The sequence below is a fragment of the Vicia villosa genome, linkage group LG5 (assembly GCF_029867415.1).
Source record: "Vicia villosa cultivar HV-30 ecotype Madison, WI linkage group LG5, Vvil1.0, whole genome shotgun sequence".
NCBI lineage: Eukaryota > Viridiplantae > Streptophyta > Magnoliopsida > Fabales > Fabaceae > Vicia > Vicia villosa.
This window is the reverse complement of record NC_081184.1, coordinates 146,341,154-146,359,715: the sequence shown is the minus strand read 5'-3', so window position 1 is coordinate 146,359,715 and position 18,562 is coordinate 146,341,154. Positions and strand designations below refer to the sequence as shown.

Genomic DNA, 18,562 nt, shown 5'->3' with positions numbered 1-18,562 from the left:
AGTACCAGAAAATATTCTCCTTGGAGCTCACCTAATAGACGGAACAAGGTGTCTGCTCTGATGCCAATTGAAATTCTGGTACTTAGAAACAGATGTCAAGACAGATGTTGTAACACCACACAATGTCAAGACAGATGCTATAACATCTACCGACAGACAACACAAATATCAAAACTAAAATAAAATGCAGAATGATAAAGAACACAGTAAATTGTTAATCTAGTTCAGTGCAATAACACCTAATATGGGAGCTACCAAGATAGGGAGGAAATTCTCTATAATAGTATTAGTTCAAAGCCTAAGCAATCTCAGATATGTCACCTAATCACTACCCCATGCAACTTCTACTTAGAAATCACCATCTAGATATGCCAGCATCTCACTTTCAATCACCTCAGTGATAAAAATAGTCACACACCTTGTGACCAGAGGAACTAAATAAAAAGATTACACTTTTAAATAAATAATTCTTTTTTTTGCTTAAAAGCTTCGATCAAGAATAATACTAAATTCTTTTGCTTAAAAGTCCACCTCAATGTATGAGAAGATAAACCTTAAAAGACTCCCAAAACACCAACCCTTATTTGCACACAGTTTTTATTTGTGAATGCTTGTTATACTAGGTTTAACAAATCTCCTTTTATAGACTCTTGCAGTATGGGTTTGGACTTCTGAATAAAATCCAATTTTATCCTTTTTCAATCAGCTGCAAGATCTTCACAGAAAATAGGAACAAATCAAATCAAATCAAATCTTAGTTACCTACAAAAGTCTCAATGATCCTTTTTTTGAAACCAAATCAAATGTACATTTGTCCTAAAAACTCCTTGATTAACTGTGCCTGTATGGATGCTTGAATCTTCATAGAACTCACATTTTTCAATCAAATCTTCAAGGATTAAAATCTAGTCTGAACTGTCATGATGTTCTGGTATAGCATGTCATAACATCTGGCAGAACATCTGTTAAAATGCATGGCAGCCAAACCTGTCATGACAGTTGGTCAAGATGTTTCAACATCTTGCTCAACATCAGTTAAGAACTATGTTTTAGCAAAATTATGCCAATCATAAAATCATGGAACTAACAAAAAGAATTCGCGATCTTTAATATTCAATAGGAAGACCATGTATTCTAATCCAACACTTTATGTTAATTTTTTTAATCAAATTCGGATGGAAGACCAATGTCGAGGTGAATATGTGAAGGATACCCTAGAGTCCACGACCCTATTTCCAAAACCCTCCTAAGATCCTTAATAGATGAAAATGAAAAAAAAAATCAATAAATGTGAGAGACCATTTATCCAGAGCATTGCAAAAAGCATTTAACTTTTTATGCAATGTGTCAGTTGTTGGAGAAGATTCTTCTTTCTTCAACATTATCTTTTCATGATTTTTTTTAGCTATCTAGACTATCAACATATTCATGTTTCGGAATTTGTATGACAAGTACATCCCCTTTAAAACAAGACGTTGACAATTGGCTTAGATGTACTAGTATGTCGCAAGTGCTTTAAAACATGTTTAATGTCTCTAAAACTAGATCAAAAATCTTGACCGAAATCAAATTAAGAATATTGTATTGAATTTGTAAACAAGATAAAAGATTGCGACTTGCACCTCCTATTAATGCGAAATTATTAATTATAAATGTAATTATTTAAAAATATAATGTATTACTCATAAATTTATCATCACAATTATTTTTCTTATATCTTATTTATAAAATATAGGCTTAAATAGTTTTTTGATACCTGTAAGTTGGCGTGTTTTTGGTTTTCGTTACTGTATAAAATCCGCATGAAAGTCTGCAGGTTTCTGGAGGATTTTCCTTGAAACTTTCCTGCGGATTTTAGTTTTAGGGACCAAAACCAAAAGAATTTTAACATTTGGGAATCATTTTCAAGAAAAATAAGATACATAGATGAAAATCAAAAACACGCCAACTTACAGGGACCAATAAAAGACTATTTAAACCTAAAATATATTATTTAAAAAGCCGAAAAAGTCTTCGATACAAAAATACTTATTTATTTAGAAAATTATATATTTCATAGATAAATAGATATGTAATTTTATATTATTGGTATCAAATGAATTTTATCCTAAGTAATGATATTCAGATAAAAGAATAGATAATGAATAAATTTATTATTTCATATTAATAAATTTACTATAAACCTTTTCTTTCACAATCAAATTAGACAAAGAATAAATAATAAAGGTGAATTTTTATCTACCCATCATAAAAGTTGGGTAGCGTTAAAATACATTGAAAACAACCAAAAAGTATATCATTTAATAAATAATTAAAGATGATAAAATTAAATAGTGTTATATGATTGATTGAAGGTACACTACTCAATTTTTTGTGACGTAGAGAAGTTGTCCCCAATAATAAATTATTCTTCTCAGTTCGTTCATATTATTGAAAATATGAGAAGAATAGTCATGGTATTTGTTTTGCCCTATTGCTTGTACTTACAATTAGGATGAAAGATTCAATTCTTACTCATGTGTTCCTCGAAATGAACACCAAATAATAATGTGTTCTATATTACATGGCTTTGGTGTTTGAAATCCTTTCACCACATCCGTGACACTACACAGCCTGTTCTTTCATGCATGCCCTTCAAAAACTTTGATATCTTAACTTAATATAAATTTCACATATACTTTCAAATAACTTCTATCTTGGTCCAAGTTCAATGATTTTTCTTCATTCAAACCCTTCTCTTCTTTCTAAGAAAAAACTATTCTTTAGTATTTATCTAATTTCAAGCCCAAAGGTTTTGTAAACTTGTGACTTAATTTGAGTGGTTTTGTGTTACTTCCTTCGATCTTTGAGTAAGCTTTTCTACCAAGAACATAAAGTATAACGGTAATTCATTACTTTATTTCATTAGGAGTATTATAATAATTTATATCATATGAAAAAAATATCAGTATGAAAGCAATAGAGTACAGAGAATATAGTAAGTGGCACATGTTAATGACAAAAGCATATATCATATGCATCCCACTAATCAGTCACTGGTCAATGTACACAGAAATAATACGACTTCACTGCCATCCATGTTCATGCAAAAACTATTACTATGGGACCCCCTTTCGATCTTAACTATCAACTTCAACCCTTCTTTTTTTAATGTTACCTAGATTCAGTTTTGGTAACATTTTTTACTTTTACTATTAATTTATATTGGCACTTGGACCAAACATTGACAAACCTACCTCTTCTATGATCAGTTTATCATTCACGCATGTGCAGCCAAAAAGTTGAACAAGGTAAATGATTAATTTGAACACACTAGTATTACTGAATTGTAGTAGTATTATATTTTTCATAGTTGTTGGGATGTGTGCATAAATTGTGATAATGGAAGGGACTGGTGAATGGAGTCTGGACTCTGTAAAGCTTCTAAAGAGTGAATGAGATTAAAAAAAGCCCTCAGTTGCTTTAGATGGAGGAAAAGGTAATTTGAGTGAAAGAGTACTTGTGAAAAGACAAATTCAACTACAAATTTAAACGGACAATAATATTTTTTTAGATTTTGATGCGCTTGTGGTTCCGCTATCATGAAGCATGCGCTACTTGATAGGGATTTTGTTATTTATAACAATGTCCCTTCTTTTATTTCCAATTATTTTATTTCTGATTCCATTGGGCTTTCTGCTTCCAATGATGCTCTTTTATAGTTGTTTTTTCTTTTGGGCTTAGGCCCTCTATCTATCCAAAAAAATGAAGAAGTGAGAATCCAATTTAAATTGGTAATTGATTTATGCCTCAAATGTCTCGGCAAAAGTGTTTTAAATAACAAATAAGAAATCTAAAAAACTTCCAAGAAGGAAAGGGGATCAAATATCACCTCTAACGTTAGAATATTCTTATTACATCAATTAACATAAAGCAAAATTTTGTAAAATGACCACTAATTGAAATCATTCATCCACGTTAGGGCTTTACTGATGCGCTGACTTTTCTTGTTTTGGGCTTGTACATCTTGCTATGCACATCACTAATATTTGTCTCTTTATTTTATTTTATGAGATTTTTTTTTTCATCCTTATAGGTTCTACCTAACTCCTGGTGAAAAGTAAAAAATCTTTAATTTTCAGAGATGCATCTCCGGACGCGCCGATTTCACATAAAATAAGCGCAAATGAAATACTTTCACTTTGTCAAAATTTAACCAATAGATGCATCTCTAAATTAACCTTTATTTTCAAAATGAGGTGTTTTTTAGGAGATGCATCTTAAAACGCGTTTAATTAATAATAATTGTAAGTCCCGGGTTTCTCATTCAAATTATTGGACTTCAGATACTTAAATCCAATGGTTAAATACCTTGTCGATTACTTCTTGAAAATGATTAAGCATAACATTTTTAACTGAGCTTCTATCTATACCCTGCTCTTTTCGTACAAGAAACTGATCATTAAAATCCTTTACGAGCTTGAAATTTTCAAAAACAAGTTGTTACGTTTCTTGAGTAACTTAAAAACGTGAAGAAGCCATTGTAGTGACAACTTTTGACCCCTAATTAGGTAATAATTTAATTATTCATGTGATTATGTTTCCCATGAATACAACAAGGTCATATGTAAATATTGAAATTTAAAGAACCTCGCAATAAAAAACCATTATATATTCACCGTTGATTTATAGAACACTGGTAAGAATAGTTAAATCAAATTATGACACTGTTAGTCAGATTGAAATGGATTAAAAAAATACGAATTTAGAACAATGTTTCTGTCCAAGATGCAGGCATGGAAGTTTTCGGAGATGCATTTATGAAATAAGATTGTTTAAATAACTAAAAAATGCACTCATGAGTGTTTTCGGAGATGCAACTCCGAATACACCCCATAAAATTTCGGAGAAGCATCTATGTACCAATTTTAGGAAAAAAAAAGGGTGGATGCTTGATTTGCAAATCTTCAGAACAATGTATGATTATCTAATATGTATGACTCTTTTATTAGTTTTTGGATGTGAGACTTTAAACTAGTGAGGATCACTGTTATCAGAAGTATTCTTACTTAAAGTATTTTATTGAAAATTTCTCTGACCATTGAAAAACTGAAGAGTTTACTTTATTAAATGAATTGTCTGATACTTCTGATTTTGAAGGACCAGACTCTAATACTTCAGAAGTTGAGAACTTTCTAGAAGTGTAGTAAGTCTGCTCTTTTTCTGGTACTAATTTAGAGGTTGTGAACCTTTTGAAGACATGGTCAGAAGACATATTCTAATACGTGGTATAAGATATGGTCAGATGACATGGTCTAAGACATGGCCAGAAGACGTGTTCTAAGACATGGTCAGAAGACATATTCTAAGACGTGGTATAAGATATGGTCAGAAGACATTGTCAGAAGACGTGTTCTAACCGATGGTCAGAAGACATATTCTAAGACAAAGTTTAAGATATGGTCAGAAGATATAATCGAAGACATGGTCAAAAGACATGTACAATCACAAAATGGTTCAAGTGCTGAACCCTCTGATGATGTGTTGTTTGGCACCTTCTGGTGTGTGATCAAGCTTCTGGAAAACCAAAGTTATAGTTCTGATGTTGGATGTTGGCAATAAGACAGTAACTAAACAAGATTCTGATACTCATAGTGTTTTGATAGTACGCCAAGTTCTAAGATGAATACCAGACAGCTCTAGTCAGACTCTGATGAGACGTCAATGGAGAAGTATTCCTTCTCTGTGTTTCATTTTGTACTTCAAAATTTATTTTGTGAGTCTTGGGCTCAAGGGGAGACTCTGAACAAGCATAAATGATATTTAAAGTATTAACAGATTCAGGGGGGGTCTTTATAATGATTACCCATTATAAATTATTCTATCAAAATACATGGTTTTTTCATCATCAAAAAGGGGGAGATTGTAAGAACAAGATTGATTCTGCATCTGGCCTTAAGTTTTGATGATAACTTTACATGTTATCTGAAGGAACAACTGTATGTGTGGATTTTTCCTTACAGGTTCTGACTCTGGTAAGAAGGTGTGTGACGTCATCAGGTACTCACCTCAACTCTCTGAAAGAATACTAGTGTTGTGTTACAATGGAAGTCAAGATTCTGGAATGCTACTTCTGAAACGGTTCTAGGGAATGTTAGTACAAGAGCTTCTGATCGTGACTTATAAAGGAAGCTTTGGCGGCCTTCTAAAGCTTTGCTTATGTGTCCCATTTTCTGAAGATGCTGAAGACGAGGTTCTGCTGAACAAGTTCTGAAGACCTGAAGACATCGCTTTTGAAGACCAAGTGTTGAAGACTCTGAAGACAAGGTTCTGCTGAATAGGTTCTGAAGACTCAAAGACTTAGGTTCTGAAGACTCAAGTTCTGATCATCTACAACATGCTTCAATCAACATATAATCAGAAGCCTTTGAAGACTTAGAAGATCAATAACGACTTGCGTGTGATGGTGAGCATAAAAGTACTAACATAAACTATGATCTCTACTCTTATAGGGTGGCGTAAAGACAATCCAACTTGTACTTATTATCACCCATTCCCACCATGATCGTTGGGGATTTTACAGTTGTACTTTGCTTTCCTATTGTACCCTCCAACGAATCTATCCTTCTCTACAAAGGAAACCATTAGAAGAATTTGAAATCAACTAATCAATTTTACAAAACTACACCAAAGCACTGCACAAACTCTATTAGAGAAATTCTTTGTATAGTTTTGTATTTTTAGCAAGGAGTTTTTGTTCGTATCTTGTTTATCAACACTTTTGTGTTGTTGTACTAAAACATTGTGTAATCTGCTTATTATAAGCATCTTTTTAATACACACTTGTAATCAACGTGGTTGATTAGATTCCTTCGAGAAGAGTGTGGTTGCGGTTATAGTAGTTTCACAATAAGGATCAACTGAACTTGTTGGGGTTGTCAGCAAGGTTGACCATAAGTTTATTGTGGTTGTTTCCTTGAGAGACTAGGATTAGTCAGAAATCTCAAAAAGACAATGGTTGCGATCATTGTTGTTGTCTATAATCAGTTTGGTTATAGTGGATTAAGTCATTATTGGGAAGGCAAAATTACCTTGACGGGTGGATTGGAGTAACTTAGTTAACAGTGAACCAGGATAAAAATATTTGTGTTCATCTATTTTTATTCACCTGTTAATCTTGTGTTATGAAAAGATTATATTTGGTGCAACTTAATTCACCCCCCCCCCCCCTCGGTCCCCCCTCTTTTTTGTGTTTCTCGCATTTTCACCATATTATTAATCGTCGTCCCTTGAACACGTGTTAGAGGTGTCTGGAAACATATAAACTTATCATAAGAGTAGAAGGTAGCAAATAGATTTCTTCTTGGTTAGTATGGAAACATCGTCTAGATTGCAGTCAAGGCCGGCCCAAGCAACCTAGGCTAGGGCTTTAGGTCTCAAAATTTTGGACTTAAAAAAAGGCCTCAAATTTTTTTTATTTAACTATAAAAATATATAATGACACATTAGTTATATATATCATCATAGTTGAGTTGGTAAAATATATGCCAATTTGCTTGAAATCTCTAAATAGGTTGGGCGGCCCCTAATTGCAGTAGTATACTGAAAAATGTGTTTGTGTTTTTTTTATTCTCGAGGCTTCGTAATTGATAATCTATTTGTACAATTTTAAACAATATTTCAAAACATATTTAAGAGAGCAGTTTAATATTCGGAAAGAAAAAAAAAACCCTGTTTAAACACAGTTAGCAAGAACCACTATTAGGTCATAATATTCAAACATAAACTAATTTAATTTCAATTTTATTTTAAACCAAACATGACCAAGTCATATTTGTTCACGTGTTCTTTCCTTTGATCATTGAGTGAGTAACGTATAACGGTAATATGATCATTATCATAAAAAAATGTATATATTATATCAATTTTTACATCGAAATAGAATATAGAATCGGATGCAGAGAATATAGTGAGTGGCACATGATGGTATGACAAAAGCATATAAAGCATATATAATATTCATATGCATAGCACTAACCCAGTAACTGGTCAATGTATACAGAAATAATACGACTTCACTGCCATGCATATTATACTGACTCACAGTTTATTCCATCTTCAATTTAATAAAAAAAAAATACATATATATGATAAAGTACTATGAATGATGCATGGGAAAAAAAACCACTTAGTTGTTGTATATGGAGGAAAAACTAGTTAGAGTGAAAGACAAATACAACTACAAATTGAACTTGACAATGCTACTGTTTAGATTGCAATGCCCTTGTTGTACTAACTTGATGTTAGGGTGTTTAAGGTACAGTTTATCAACTTATTCAAAAATAACATCATGTGCACTTTAAGTTAAATAATTTTATTAAAAATAATTTCATATAAGTATAATGTGCAAATAAATATCATGTGCACTTTAAGTATAATGTGCAAATAAATATCATGTGCACTTTAATTTCATATAAGTTAAACATCATGTGCACTTTAAGCCAAAGAGAGTGATAACATCATTTTTAACCCCTCTTCAAGATTCAAAATGAGCAAATAAATATAATGTGTCTTTTGTCATAAAAGTTAAATATAGGACCCTTAAGAAAATGTTCATATAATTTTTAAATGCCATGTTATCATTTTCCTAAAATGATAGAATCACTTTTATTTGAAATAAATAAGAAAAAAAATGAACTATAAAAAGAAGAAAAAATGGAGCCGGACATGACATACCATATGCTCAGAGTTCTGCCGTCACTTGGTTTGGTTTGGTTGAGGCCATCATTCATATCTTTTATCAAATCAAATATTACCATATTTACTATAACAAAATCAAATATCACTTGAGATTTCATCTATACATATTTAAATCTATGCTAATTATAGTGTTCACGTGCCTCATCTACATTTCAGTCAACAACCCAACTTATACCAATAAATATATTCCCATTATTAATTATTATCTTTATTACTTTTTCTTTTTGAGGTGAATCTGTCACTGTGGCCACTACAAGATCATCATCATGTTGTTGTTCAATGACAAAACTGATGAGAAAAATTCTCATGAAGAGATCACGTAGCCGAATCAGAAGGTTCGTTTCAATGCTGCTATGATCCTCTGAGCTATTCTTTGAATTTTGATACAACTGGATGTGAGAGCTTGTTGGATGAAGATTATTATTATAAGTTATGTGCATTTTCTTCAAGGTTTGTAGCAAATCCAACTACTCTCCAAGTAGCTACAGGGATGGGAACTCTCAATAGTAACTAGTAGTAATTAGCAAGAATCTTTCTTTTCTTGCATTATGTATCATTCACTAGATCAATTCAAGTAACTCGTTTGTGCTTTATTTGACTATTGCAACTTTATATACAAATTTTGGGATTGAATGAGTTAGTTCTTAAAACCGATTACAACCACATTTTAAACACCATTCATCAATCTAAACTTTGATATATTCAATCATTAAATTTAATACATTTCTTAACCAACATGTGAGGCTCTTTATTAGCTTTGTAACATGGTGTAAATTTAGGGAGTTAGCAATGATGCAATTATGTTGATGTTTTTCCCTTTTTTAATTGGCTACATGGTTAACCTCAACAAATAATTTCAACATGGAAATATTTGGCTAACATGTGTATGTAGCTAAGTACTTCCCTACACAGATCAACTTGTAAAGTTAGAATTTCATAGAGGACAGAAGAATTGGATAGAAATCAAATCTCTAGGTATGAAGAATAGACACATACCTAGAGAACAATGTTGCAATAGAAACTTGCACATGTTATCACAATAGAGAATGTTACACTACTACAACTGACAACTTTAAAATGAAGAGAATTTTTAACAAGAAAATGAGAGGGAGCAAAATAAAAATAGAACTTCAGAATCATAGAGAACATATTAAGGATTATAATGTTTCTATAAATTTAATTGTGATATAGAAATAGAAGTCCACTCAAGAATGCAGTATAAATACACATTATAAGAATAGTAGTAATTGTGGTCCAGAAGCAAAGCTGTAAGCTTAGATGATTCCAGCATTGCAATTTGAGTGATAACCATTTAAAAGATAACTCTTAAGAGATTATTTTATAAACACTAACATCGTGTTGGTACACTGGCATGCTGACAATCATGATGAAATATCTACTAGTTATGCTTTTGCTACACCAAATATCTACTATTTATGCTACTCCGTGTAGTAATGCTTGGAGTTGTAATCCTTCTGTAAAAATTCTGAACTCTTGCAAATTTTCCAAGTTTTTCTCATATTGTGTAGGTTTCAGCATGCATGAATCATGCCACGATCCAAAACCATCACGCCGTAATTCATCATTTAATCCACTTGGCAGCTTGCGATTGGATGCTGAATCGCGCCACGATCTCAACCCATTGCACCGTGATTATCACATAATTATTTTCCTATTGGCTTTGGCATGCATCGCGCCACGGTCCCATCTCTCTTCACTGTAACATCCACCATGTAACTCCTGCTATAATTTACTCAAAATCATGCAATGTTAATAAAAAAAATATAGCTAAAAGACAATAAAATTACTTTAAAAAAAAAATAGTATGACAGTGTCATCACAATGCTAGTATTTTCAACAAGGGAACAGCTTACCATAAGAAATTTCAATCTGATTTTGATTTTCAAACCCAGAAGCAACAGCAATGCAAAGGATAATAAGGACCCAATCAATATCTGGAATATATATCTGGCCGAGGAATTTCTTTGATATACATACAACATTAATTCCCACAACGCATCCATGAACAAGGGCTTGCTTAATAATCGAAAAAGTTGCAGTTATTGTGGCCAGACTCACAATGATGGCTGCTGTTGTTGCAACAACAAATACTGGCTAGTATATTCTATCTGCAAAACTAAAGATAATCACAGATCTAACAGAAGTTAAGAAACAAATTTGCACCATTCTTAAATTGTAACATAAAATTAAGTAGAAAGAAAAACAGGTCCAAAGGAAATTACTGAAATAGACTGGACGCAGATATTTGCATCAGGAACAAGATTCGGTGGCCTTTTATTTCAGAAGCATGGGATAGCAAGATGTAAGCTGGTCTTGGAAGGAAAAAAGACATGGGAAAAGTTTTGACAGAGGTAGCGAAAAAAAGAGAGAAGCAACCATTAAGTTTTCTATTCTGAATGTGGCCATATACTTGTTGATTACCAGAATATTTTCAAATTTTTCCAACCAGTTGTATCCTCTTAAGCTTTGATTTTAAATGCATATTTTTGCCGAGCCTTTTAGTATAAGTGATATATGATGTCATTTAAAATCTTTCCAACCAGTTATATCTACAACATTGTGCTCGTTTACTCATCCCATAAATAAATGGTCTTGCCATTTGCTTTCACGGTTTGGTAAATCTACACAACTGTGTTTGCATAATAATATTCAGAAGCACATACTTTGATAGATAAACTTACTTTGGTGAACAGCTAGCAAATCGACATTCATAAAAATATTAAAATGCGAACAATAAGTTAGCCTCAGAGAGAAGGCATACCTGATATAGCTGGGGTAAAAATTCCATCTTTAATCAGCATGAAGGTGCCAACAAGGACAAGAATAAGAATGCCACTTTTCTATAACTCATGTTCCTTCATCAAATTTTTAGTTTTTGCAACAAATGATCTTTTCATGGAATGTAGATTGATCGTATAACATAATGTTCTGTCATGAAATAGTGGAGTCCACATCTTGTACGTTTCTGGGTGGTCATACCCCCTTCTCAATTACTGCCTAAATATGAGGCACCAAACCATTAACCACTAACATGTTTCCTATGCAGTTATCTAGTAACCTCTCAAATCAATCACCCATTATATGAGAACACGCAGTGGGGATATCAAGCTGTCTTGGGCCCATCAAAGGTATTAGACAGAGCACCAAAAAGAGTATTCATTCTAAATTTGTGTTGGATTGAGTCCTTCCAAAATTTGACTAGAACAATTGATGAGAAGCAAGTTTTAATATGAAAGCCTAAACTGCTACAGTAAAAAGGTCATAGTATCTCTTACTTGCAATTGCTGCATGATCGTGAACATGTTCCAAAATGGAAATTAATGAACAAATAATTACCAATAATCTCCACAAGAACATACCCCATTTTTGAAATGGTGAAACCTACTTGAATCTCGAACAATAATTTCTGAATTTTTAATCTCTGATATGTACTTGATGGCAACATGACAGTCACCGCAAACCCGCAAGTTTTTCATCACTCGAATTGGCTCCCCCTTTGGGGTGCTCAATAAAGCAAAAGCAATAGCTATTTTCTCGCTGTGGTGTGTCAAGTTGTATTCTTTTTCCTCATTGTCCATGTCATGTAAGACAGAGCTTATATCAGGCACATAGCCCCGCATTTTCATTTCTGAAGTTAATTCTTCTAGATACTGATTAATCTCCATAGACTTTGGGTGGCTTTCATCACCCATACAGAACTGGTGAACCTGATTCTTCACTTCTACCCAACTTATGCCTGGCTCTTTCTTCACCATCTTGTCTTTCATTGCTCTCCTCACCTCAGAAACATTCTGCCACCTCTTGGCTGAAGCATGAATACCAGCAAGTATAACATATGAAGCTGAGTCTTGAGGATCAATCCTAAGAACTTCTTCAGCAACCCTTCTTGCCATTTCTTCATTCTTGTGGATTTTACATGCAGATAATAATGTTTTCCATATAATTGCATCTGCTATTACAGGCATGGATCGTATCATAGCCTCTGCCTCGTCTAAACAACCAGACCTGCCTAGTAGGTCAACCACACAAGTATAATGTTCTAGTCTAGCCTTGAGTCCATACTTCTCTACCATCATATCAAAGAAACCAAGTCCTTTATCCTTCAGTCCACAATGACTACAAGCATATAGCAAACTCAAGAACGTAACTTCATTTCCCGCCAAATTCTCCCGCTCCATATCATTGAATAGCTTGATGGCTCTTTCCCCTTGACCATGAAACCCATAAGCAGCAATCATTGAGCTCCATAATACAACATCTCGCTCTTCGCATTCATAAAAAGCTTTGATGGAACCTTGCAAACTTCCACATTTAGAGTACATACTAACCAATGAACTAATTACAGAAACTACAGAACTTGCTCCGGCTTTAATTACCTCAGCATGAATCTGCTTCCCTTGACAAAGGGTTGCTAACTCTGAACACGAACTGATCACACTCACAAAACTAATCTTATCTGGTCTAAATCCTGCCATTTTCATCATACAGTAATGATCCAAAACTCCCTCAAAGTACCTATTTTGAGCTTTTCCAGCCATAAGTGTATTCCAAGCAACCAAATTACAGTTCGGCATCCATTTGATAATTCTCTCCCCATCATGCAAGCTTCCCGCTTTCATATACATATGAGCCAAAGAGCATCCAACAACCGAATTAAACTCAAACCCACATTTCACAACATAAGCATGAACCTGCTGCCCTCCAACCAAAGCTCTCAAATGCGCACATCCCCTAAGCACACTCCCAAATGAATACTCATCCGGCACAAAACCCAACACATTCATCCTCGAAAACAACAACAAAGACTCCTCATTCGCTCCAAACTTGGTCAACCCAGTAACCATGGCATTCCACGTGGCAACATTTCTCTCAGGCATTTCATCAAACAGCTTCTGAGCATTCTCAGGGTTTCCTTTTTCAAGATAAGCCTTGATCATGATATTACACGACATAATATTCCTTCTCGGCATTCTATCAAACAGTTTAACCGCAGCATGAAGTTCCCCAAATTTCGAGTAGAGGTTAAGAACGTGATTGTTAATGAACTTGTCTGAGGAACACCCAGAAGTAAATATCAAAGAATGAAGCTGTTTTCCTAAAAATACAGAGTTTGTGGAGATACATGATTGAAGGAGAGTCGAGAACAAACGAGGCTCTAACCATAACTCATATACGAAGCTCTCGAATGCTTCTTTTAAGCGCCCTTTGGAACACAGAGTGGCAAATTGCTGTTTGGTATCCGAAAAGTTTTCATTTTGCAAATGGGTTTTGAAGGGAATTGAGGAGAAGGAAGAAACTGGGTTTTCAAAAATGGCGGGTGCAGTACGAGGTAATCTAAACCTGGACATGAATGAAAATTGTATTGGCGGGGGAGCACTCATACAGTAGAAGTGGTCATACGATGTTCATGTTTATTATAGTTACATTTTAATGGATTTTAAGAAAATTTTTCATTATAATTTTTTTTATATTTTTTTTTTAAAATTTAATTAAGCAATCACTATTTTTTTTTAAAACAATAAAAGTTCTTTTAAATTCAATTAAATTTGTGAATTTTGTATCAACTATTTTATTGGTATTCAAATAACTAAAGAAATTTTGAATCGATTGAAAATTTTGTTCAAATTCTCTCAAAACTTTTTCTATCATCACATACTATATTACTATTTTATATTTTTATAATTTTTTAGGTTAAATATATTTTTAATCACTATAAATATGACACCCTCTAAATTTAGTCTCGATAATTTTTTTTTTCAAACGATAGTCTTCATAAAATATTACGTTAGCACAATTGGTCTCTCCCGTTAGATTCTACTATTGAAGGCTTATGTGTATCAAAGTTAAGATGCTAACATGGAGTTGTTTTTGTCTGATTCGTCAGTGTTGACATGTGATAACGTTACTTTATCTTAAACAAGAGGACATTTTGACTTTGTTCTTCACATTTCCTCTCTCTCCCCCCCCCCCTCTCTCTCTCTCGTTGGCATATTAAAACTCTAAACGCATTCACACTTCGTCTCTGCAAGGTTCGCGTGGTCCCAGCATCAAATTTTCCAATTTGTGGTCCCAAATTGAACATTCACGTGGGGTTTGTTCCCTACTTTCATCTGTGTGGTCCCAGATATGTCCTTTTGTTCTTATTGTTGCTTTTCTTGAAATTTTGTAATGTTAATGTTAGTTAAACAAACATTAATTAGTATAGGCCAAAGATTTTGAATCTGAAACCGTAGTTATTTAGTATACGACAACGTATACATGTAATTTTATCTGTAGTTTCTATTGTATTTGGTTGTCCTAATTTGTAAAAATCTGAATTTGAGTTTATTGATCGTACAAGAAATGGCTACATAAGGTAGTTTTCTATACAAGGGATTGTTTTGTAAAAGACCCTGACTTAAAATAAGATGGTGGAGAAGTGTATGCCTTTAGTAGTCAAAATCCAGACTATTGGTCTTTCTTTGAAGCCTGTGACATAGTGAAAAATGTTGCCCCTGAGTTTGATTTCAACATTGTTAATATGTGGTGGAAACATGATGAAGGATCACTTTAAGCAGATTTGAAATCATTCAAAGATGATGGAGGTGCTTTTGAGTTGGCTACATATGTTCTTGTTGGGAATAAAAGTGAGATTGAGATATATTGTGAGCCAAAACTAGATGTAGAAGACTTCAAATTTATGGATAATGTTAGAGCAAAGGGGATTGGTAAGTCTTGTGAAGAAGAGAAGGAACAAATAAATGACTGCAGTGATGAATCTGTGAGGGATGACCACTTTGATGATAGTGAAGAATAGAGGATGAATGGGTTTGAAAAGTTGAGTTTAGGAAAAAGTTGGTGTAGATGTTGATAGTGAAATTATAACTCCACCTGTAGAAAATCGTGATGCCCCTAGGGAACCAGCCAATACCATGTTTATCACTGAAGAGGTGGGCAAGGTACATGAAATTGAGGAGGACTACATGACTGATGAATTGGATAGTGGAGTTCATGATGACAGTGGTGATGAAAGGCCATGTGTAATCAGGTTCAATGCAGAAGAAGTTTTTAGTAAGAATTATAATTTCAAAGTTGGAATGGAGTTTTGTTTATTGAGACAGTCTAAAGATGCTATACTAGAGCATAACCTTCTTAATGGTAGGGATGCGAGGTTCGAAAAAAATGATGTCAATAGATGTAGGGTTGTATGTAAGGATAAGAAGTGTAACCACATTATACTTTGTAGTAGAGTCATAACATCCACAACATTTAGGATAAAAACATTGTATTATAAGCACAAGTGTGAAAGACAATTCTTCAACAAAAGTGTTAAAGTTGAGTGGGTTGCTAAGGTCATTGTGGATGGGTTGAAGAATAACACTAAGATGGAGTTGAATGACGTGGTAACAGATGTTAGGCGTAGATATTCCACATAAATCCTAGGTTGTAGGGAATTCAAGGCAAGGCAAATAGTTAGACAACTTGTGGAAGGTGATTCAAGCAAGCAATTTAACATGTTGTGGTCTTATGGTGTTGAGTTAAGAAGGACATCTCCAGGAAATACCTTCAAAATCAACACAAATTGTTCTCGTCTAGGTTTGAATCCAAGATTTGAGAGGTGTTATATGTATTTTGATCGGACAACGAAGGCATTAACAAAAGCATGTAGATCATTCATTGGTTTAGATGGATGTCACTTGAAGCACGAGTATGGTGGTATCCTGCTCATTGATGTAGGAAGAGATCCAAATGACCAATACCTGCCTATTGCATTCTGCGTTGTATAGAATAAAACAAAAGACTCATGGAGCTAGTTCATCAAGTTGTTGTTGGAAGACATTGGTGATGGCAGGTGGCGTTTCATATTTGACCGGCAAAAGGTACGTTTTAATCTTAATAACTTTGGTTTTTATTTGGCTATTGTTTATACTAAACTAGTTGATGTTTTATTTCAATAGGGTCTGGTACAAGTGTTTGAAGAGGGGTAATTTCTTTTGAGCACAGATTTTGCTTAAGGCATTTATATGCTAACTTCAAAAAGAAGTTTGATGGAGGAATATTGTTTATGGATTTAATGATGGTTGCTGCAAAGACAACTTATTATGAGGCAGAGATGCTCATGATAGAGGAGTCAAGTTTGGAGGCTCATGAGTGGTTGGAGGCCATTCCCAAAATCAAGTGGTGTAAGCATGCTTTTCCATATTTTCCAAAATGTGATGTGTTAATGATTAACCTAAGTGTGTCCTTTCATGCCACGATTCTTTTGCAAAAGGGACAAACCAATTATTACAATGTTTGAATCTATGTTGTTAAAAGCGGCTGGAGCGACAACTATAGTGGCGCGATGCGGAAAAATCGTCAAGGCCACTTCCGGTGGTATCGATACAGCGCAAAATGGTGAAGCGGCTCAAAGCGGCTTTAGTGTCCGTGAAATTGGGTCCTGGAGTGGTTCGGAGCGGTCGCTTCTGACCGCTTTTCCATTTTCACAGGTCAGGTCGATTCAGTTTCTGAAAAACAATGAAGCAGGTGGCGAGAGAGCAGAGAGAGAAGAGAGTATAGCAGTGATCGCGAGAGATAAGAGATACTCCTTCCGTCTCATAATAAATGTCTTATTTGAGCAATGCGCGGTTTTTAAGAAAATGATTGGATGTGTTGGTTTTAGTAAAAAAAGTTAATGTCATTTACTAGAATACCCCTATTAATAGTAGTTGAATAACGTGAAAGTTAATAAATAGGGGTATAATAGTGGAAAAATAATAATGATTGATGCATTGGAATTGTAAATGGACAATTAATTTGAGACAAGAAAAAAATGCAAATGAGCCACTTATTATGAGACGGAGGGAGTAAGAGAGAATAGAGAAGAAAGATGTGATTCTCAAAATGATTTCCAACAAACAAGAGAGAGAACATGTTTTTTTCTTAACTTAGGGCAGGCGGTGCTTTTGTCACTCCACGTTTCTCTCTCATGCTTATAACTTAGGGTTTGACTCAGAATGATGGGCCCAAGTTTTTTTGTTGCTCTTTTTTTTACAATTTTTTGGCCATAAACCTAAAAGTAGTTGTTTAATTTTCTAAACACCACTCCTCAGTATTATTTGAAACCCTTGTTTTTTATTTTTATTTATTTATTTTGTATATAAAAAATATATTAATTAAAAAATAAATAATAAAAATAGTGAAATAGCACCCCCGCCGCTTCTTGCTTCCGCGCCGCTCCCATTTTGGGGTTGACTGTGTCGCGCCGCTTCCCAAGATTAACAACATAGGTTTGAATGGATTAGAAACTATCTCATAGGTAAGTTTGATACACTTAAAAAAAAGGTAGATGGTTATAAAGGACGGATCATGATCAAACCATAAAGGAGATTATTTTCATCAACAAACTTCAATATTTTTTTAAAAGCATCCACATCTAAAGAATCCAGTATAATTCTTTAAAGGAAAATGCTAACCAGTGCCCTTAGGACAATGGTTAAAACTTAAAAATAGTAACTTTATCTCAGTAATCTGCGTATTTAATGTCTTGGAAATTGAAATATTAAAATTTCTCTAAAATATTTACTTTTTTAGGAATATTTAACCATTTCCCTGAGGGCACTGGTTAGCAAGACCCTTCTTTAAATAGATCTCATTAAATTCTCAATTATTTAAACAATTCATCTATATCTTTTAAAATATTTTACAATCCATTTGAAACTCTAAAATTTAAATTAAATATTATGACATAGAAATAAAATAAAAAAGTTTGAATTTAATTTTATAATAAAACAAATATAATTATAAACAAAGAGCAATCATGTCTTTCTTTTATTAAACTAAA

At 33.6% G+C, this 18,562-nt stretch overlaps 1 protein-coding gene across 4 annotated transcripts; it reads right to left on the bottom strand.

The window, feature by feature from the left end:
* Positions 1–9,820: 9,820 nt before the first annotated feature.
* LOC131603042 (pentatricopeptide repeat-containing protein At2g41080) lies at positions 9,821–14,150 on the bottom strand. 4 transcript variants are annotated; one of them, XM_058875288.1, is made up of 3 exons: positions 11,522–14,150; positions 10,614–10,876; positions 9,821–10,482 (listed from the first exon to the last, which is right to left on the bottom strand). In XM_058875288.1, the coding sequence occupies exon 1, from the start codon at positions 14,139–14,141 to the stop codon at positions 12,093–12,095; it is 2,049 nt and encodes a 682-aa protein (XP_058731271.1). In that variant the 5' UTR covers positions 14,142–14,150; the 3' UTR covers positions 9,821–10,482; positions 10,614–10,876; positions 11,522–12,092. The 4 variants fall into 4 exon arrangements, with proteins under 4 accessions (XP_058731271.1, XP_058731267.1, XP_058731268.1 ...); XM_058875284.1 differs by having other exon boundaries at positions 9,822–10,482; positions 10,614–10,868; XM_058875285.1 differs by having other exon boundaries at positions 9,822–10,479; positions 10,614–10,868.
* Positions 14,151–18,562: the final 4,412 nt, after the last annotated feature.